Below are 4,458 nucleotides of genomic sequence, written 5' to 3'. Positions count from 1 at the left end.
TACGCGTGTTTTCTTCTTTCTTTATTTGAAATGTGTGTGTGTGTCTGTGTGTGTGTGTGTGGACATTCACAGTGATTGAAAGGGGAATCCCATGCACGAGCGTGTCCAAAAGGTGGCAGTGTTGAGTTTTAAAATGGTGCGCGGAGCAATGAGAAATCTCTTCAATCCGCCGTTCGCATGTTCAGTCAGCTGTGTGAAGTTACCACTCAACATCGCACATATATCGCACATGTGTTGCACATTGTTATTTGTGCTATGGAATAACAGAAAACGTGAGTTATTGGCATGAGTTAGATGAGTGATTGTTGTTAGGAGAGACAACATGTAACATCATATGCGTTAAAAACAGGAGGAGAAAATAAGATATAAAATCAAGTATCGTGCATATGAAAACAGTTAAATCTTCTCTATTTATCTAAACTTGAATCTACATTTATTTCATTTCTCTCTTTTTTCTTTTCTCTCTCTTCTCTAAACGCTCTTCCACGCATGTTCATGACTTCTCCGAGCGCGCTCGGCTCCTCTCCTCTCCTCTCCACTCGCGTCAAAACGGGTTAAAACGGGAGTGAAATTGTTGCTCGGTGTCGGAGGTGGGGATTTAAATGACAGCCTTGCAGCCCGTGTCCCGGCTGACAGTCAGCTGATGGCCTCTGACAGTTGCGAAAAGTTTTGTTTCTGTGGGCTCTACTAATATGTTAATTAGCTCTGTGAGTGTGCGACCCTATTGGCTCTTCGTCCGAGTCAATTTCCCTTTCCCAGCCTGACGTCAGGGCGGCTACAATGCTCTTAAACTCATCTGCTGTGTGATCCCTCTAAAAAATCGCCCCACCAGTCAGCGGCTTATAACGTGCGAGGTTGTATTCACTCCCTTACTATCGGCTCCTCTCTCTCTCTCTGCCTCTCTCTCTCTCCTTATGTCTCTCTCTCCGCTTGCGCAATGTCTCCATGAGGAAACCGTAAAGTGTTAAATGTTTGAAATACAAAACCGCCGAATTTCACATGCTGAAAAAGGACTCCGCTACTCGTGTGCGCGGCACTGGTGTGTCTGTGCAATAGACTCTGCAAAGAAAAACTACTCTGACGCGCCTGCAAGTCCGCGGCTGCAAAAAGGACGCTGAAAAAAGCTCATTTTTCAGTTTCAAGACAAACGCTTTAAAAATCAAACTGGCTCACGTCCTTCCAAACCAACCCAGTTTGACAGCTGCGCTTCACCCCGTTTGGAGGACTGTCAGCAGCAAGAGGATGGCATCAGAGCTGGCAATGAGCAACTCCGACCTGCCCACCAGTCCCCTGGCCATGGAATATGTTAATGACTTCGATCTGATGAAGTTTGAAGTGAAAAAGGAGCCGGTGGAGCCCGATCGCAACATCAGCCAGTGCAGTCGCCTTATCGCCGGGGGATCCTTGTCTTCCACCCCGATGAGCACGCCGTGCAGCTCGGTGCCCCCTTCCCCAAGCTTCTCGGCACCCAGTCCGGGCTCGGGGAGCGAGCAGAAGACACACATAGAGGATTTCTACTGGATGTCCGGTTATCAACAGCAGTTGAATCCAGAGGCGCTGGGCTTCAGCCCCGAAGACGCAGTCGAGGCGCTGATCAACAGCAGCCACCAGCTCCAGTCCTTCGATGGCTACGCCAGGGGCCAGCAGTTTGCTGGCGGAGCCGGAGCAGGAGGCACCATGGCCGGGGAAGAGATGGGGTCCGCCGCGGCGGTGGTATCGGCAGTCATCGCTGCGGCAGCCGCTCAGAACGGAGGGCAGCACCACCACCACCACCATCACCACCACAGCAGCAGCCACCACCAGGCACCCGGCGGCCAGTCCAACGGCACTTCTGGGACAATTCACCCACACATGCGCTTGGATGATCGGTTTTCAGACGAGCAGCTGGTCACCATGTCAGTGCGGGAGCTCAACCGGCAGCTACGGGGGGTCAGCAAGGAAGAAGTGATCCGATTGAAACAGAAGAGGAGGACCCTAAAGAACAGAGGCTACGCGCAGTCCTGCCGGTACAAGCGGGTCCAGCAGCGGCACGTCCTGGAGGGAGAGAAGACGCAACTCATACAGCAGGTCGATCATCTAAAGTCGGAGATCTCCAGGCTGGTCCGGGAGAGGGACGCGTACAAAGAAAAGTATGAGAAGCTCATCAGCAACGGCTTCAGAGAAAATGGATCCAGCAGCGACAACAACCCTTCATCCCCGGAGTTTTTCATGTGAGTCTCGACATTATCGTGAAAAAAAAAAAAGAATATCAGATGAGTTACTCACCTCCGCTTACAAAAAGTTTTCATTATGAAACTTTTTCTTTTTTTTTTCATTTGGCACAGATGCCTCCTAGACCAAGAACTAATTTGTCAACTTTTTTGATTTTTTCTCTTTTTTTCATTTTATATATTATTTTTGAAAACGAGAGTTTGCTCAAGTCTGCGACTGTTTTTTTTTTTAGATTTGGAGGGATCCGTGTTTTTTATTTTCGGAGAGAGGCACATTCAGAAAACTTTCATCCACTTTTTCAGTTTATTCTGCATAAGCCTGTCTGTCGAGATTTTATTTTTTCATCGTTGTTCATTAGATTTGCGGTGTTTGAGTAAAATATGATTTTTGGAAAGTTGATCCAACTTTATGCCGCAGTGTGCGAAGTGTGCATGCCAGCACTGAGCAGAGGCCTCTGAAGTTCATCAACCTGCCCTGTTTATTTTTATTTTTTCATCATTTTACCTTTAATTCAGTGTACAGATTCCTGTCAAACCTGCATCCATCGACAATATGTTTTTGGTCTTTTATTTTTTTTTTAACTTTATTTTTATTTTTATTTTTTGTCTGCCAAACTTGGAGGATTGCGAGCCTGCCGTTTGACGCCACCTCATCTCATGCGTTTTGCTTGTTATTGTGTTGAGCAACAAAAAAAAAAAGACTATATTCATTACAAACTATTCATTGTTTTTAAAGAGATGTGTTATTAAACTGCCCTGCATGCTGGACATGTATGGTTTCTTTTTTTTTTTTTTCCTTTCTGTGCTTGAAGATGTCCTTTTTGTCGGATGACTCCAGCATGGCATTCATACTTCATTTATGGCCTCCTCACTTTTTTGCGGACAGCCAACAAAAAAGTGACAGGACTTCCCACTCCAACTCCCCCCACCCCACCAACCCACCCACCCATTGTAATCTATACAAGTGCATTTCTGCTGTGTTGAAGTGCACCACCATCGGCTGTCATTAGACTGCAGTGAGTGAGTGCGCTATGCATTCCTGATGGAAGTTGATCGGCGGGGATCCTGTGGTGCGAGAGAGAGAGAGGTGGGGGGGTTAAAGAAAAAGACTTCAATATTAAGGAAACCACCTTCCCTGGAAGTTTATCCTGTTGCTTAAAGCCTATTATTGTTATTTAAAGATATTCCACTCTGCATTTGACAACATTTGAATCATTTCTAAAGCGTAATTTAAGTACAAAGTTTTTTATAATGCAAGTTGCAACGTGCTACAGGTTGAAGCATATAGAAGACTAGGGTTATGAATAGGGAGGCTGCTGCAGAAGAGAAAAAAAAGGAAGTATTTTTTAACATTGGTTTAGAGAAATTGGCTCGGCTCCAATTCTTACAATGAGCAGTATTGTGCAGTGCATAAACAGCGCTTTTTGCAGCATGTGCTTCAAACACAAGTGTGAGACACACATGTCATTATTGTATTTCAAAAAAAGAACAAGTATCGTTGGAGATGATCCGACTCAAATTGCCATGCTCTTGGAAAAATGTGGTTTTGGACTGAAATGCACTAAAAGAAAAAAAAAGATTCTCGCCTGTAATAAATGTGGAAAGTGAAAGGAAAAGTTGGTTTTATGCTCCGCATCTCAAGAGGAGCAAGTTTGACTCTCTGTTAAGACCTAATCGTAACGTTTTCATCCTTAATTCTCAGTTGAGGAGAGGCTGTTGTGTTGTCTTAAACGAACTCAATATTTGCAAAGCAATAACAATTATTATAATCGATAATGTCTGGACATTGTTAGATCGTCAGGGATTGACACCCTGCATGTACAAAATGAGGGAGAGACCATTCGCCAATAAATCTTGAGAATATGTTAATTAATCTTTCATCTTATATATATAGTATATATATATTTTGCTGTGCAAAATTATTTCACTCACTAACCATATGTGATGTTCATATGTGCTCGTTTTTTTTTCATTTCATACAATTAAATGATATGCAATAAATGTATGTAATTGTCTTCAATAAGTTTCTCACTTTTCTTTTTGACTTGTTCTGACAGTTTTTTCTGCTGTTGTGGTTGAAACTGAATGAAGGTGGACTCAGAACATGATGGAGATTAACTGCACTACATTTTCACACTTCATATTTGCTGCTGCTGCTGTCGCCCCCTTTTTATGTGCTGTTTCCCTTCAGCACTAATTTAATGGCGGACCAACAGAATCAGAATTTTTATTTTTTTTCCATTAATCA

The 4,458-nt window shown here is 43.9% G+C and overlaps 1 protein-coding gene across 1 annotated transcript; it reads left to right on the top strand.

Annotated features, from left to right (window-relative positions):
- The first annotated feature begins 865 nt into the window (after positions 1-865).
- mafa (MAF bZIP transcription factor a) lies at positions 866-4,173 on the top strand. Its single transcript, XM_073463806.1, has one exon. It carries the CDS (start codon positions 1,243-1,245, stop codon positions 2,212-2,214), a length of 972 nt encoding a protein of 323 aa, XP_073319907.1. The 5' UTR covers positions 866-1,242; the 3' UTR covers positions 2,215-4,173.
- The last annotated feature ends 285 nt before the right edge of the window (positions 4,174-4,458 follow it).

The sequence above is a fragment of the Pagrus major genome, chromosome 4 (genome assembly GCF_040436345.1).
Source record: "Pagrus major chromosome 4, Pma_NU_1.0".
In the NCBI taxonomy this organism is placed as follows: Eukaryota; Metazoa; Chordata; class Actinopteri; order Spariformes; family Sparidae; genus Pagrus; species Pagrus major.
This window is presented reverse-complemented; position numbering and strand designations above follow the sequence as displayed.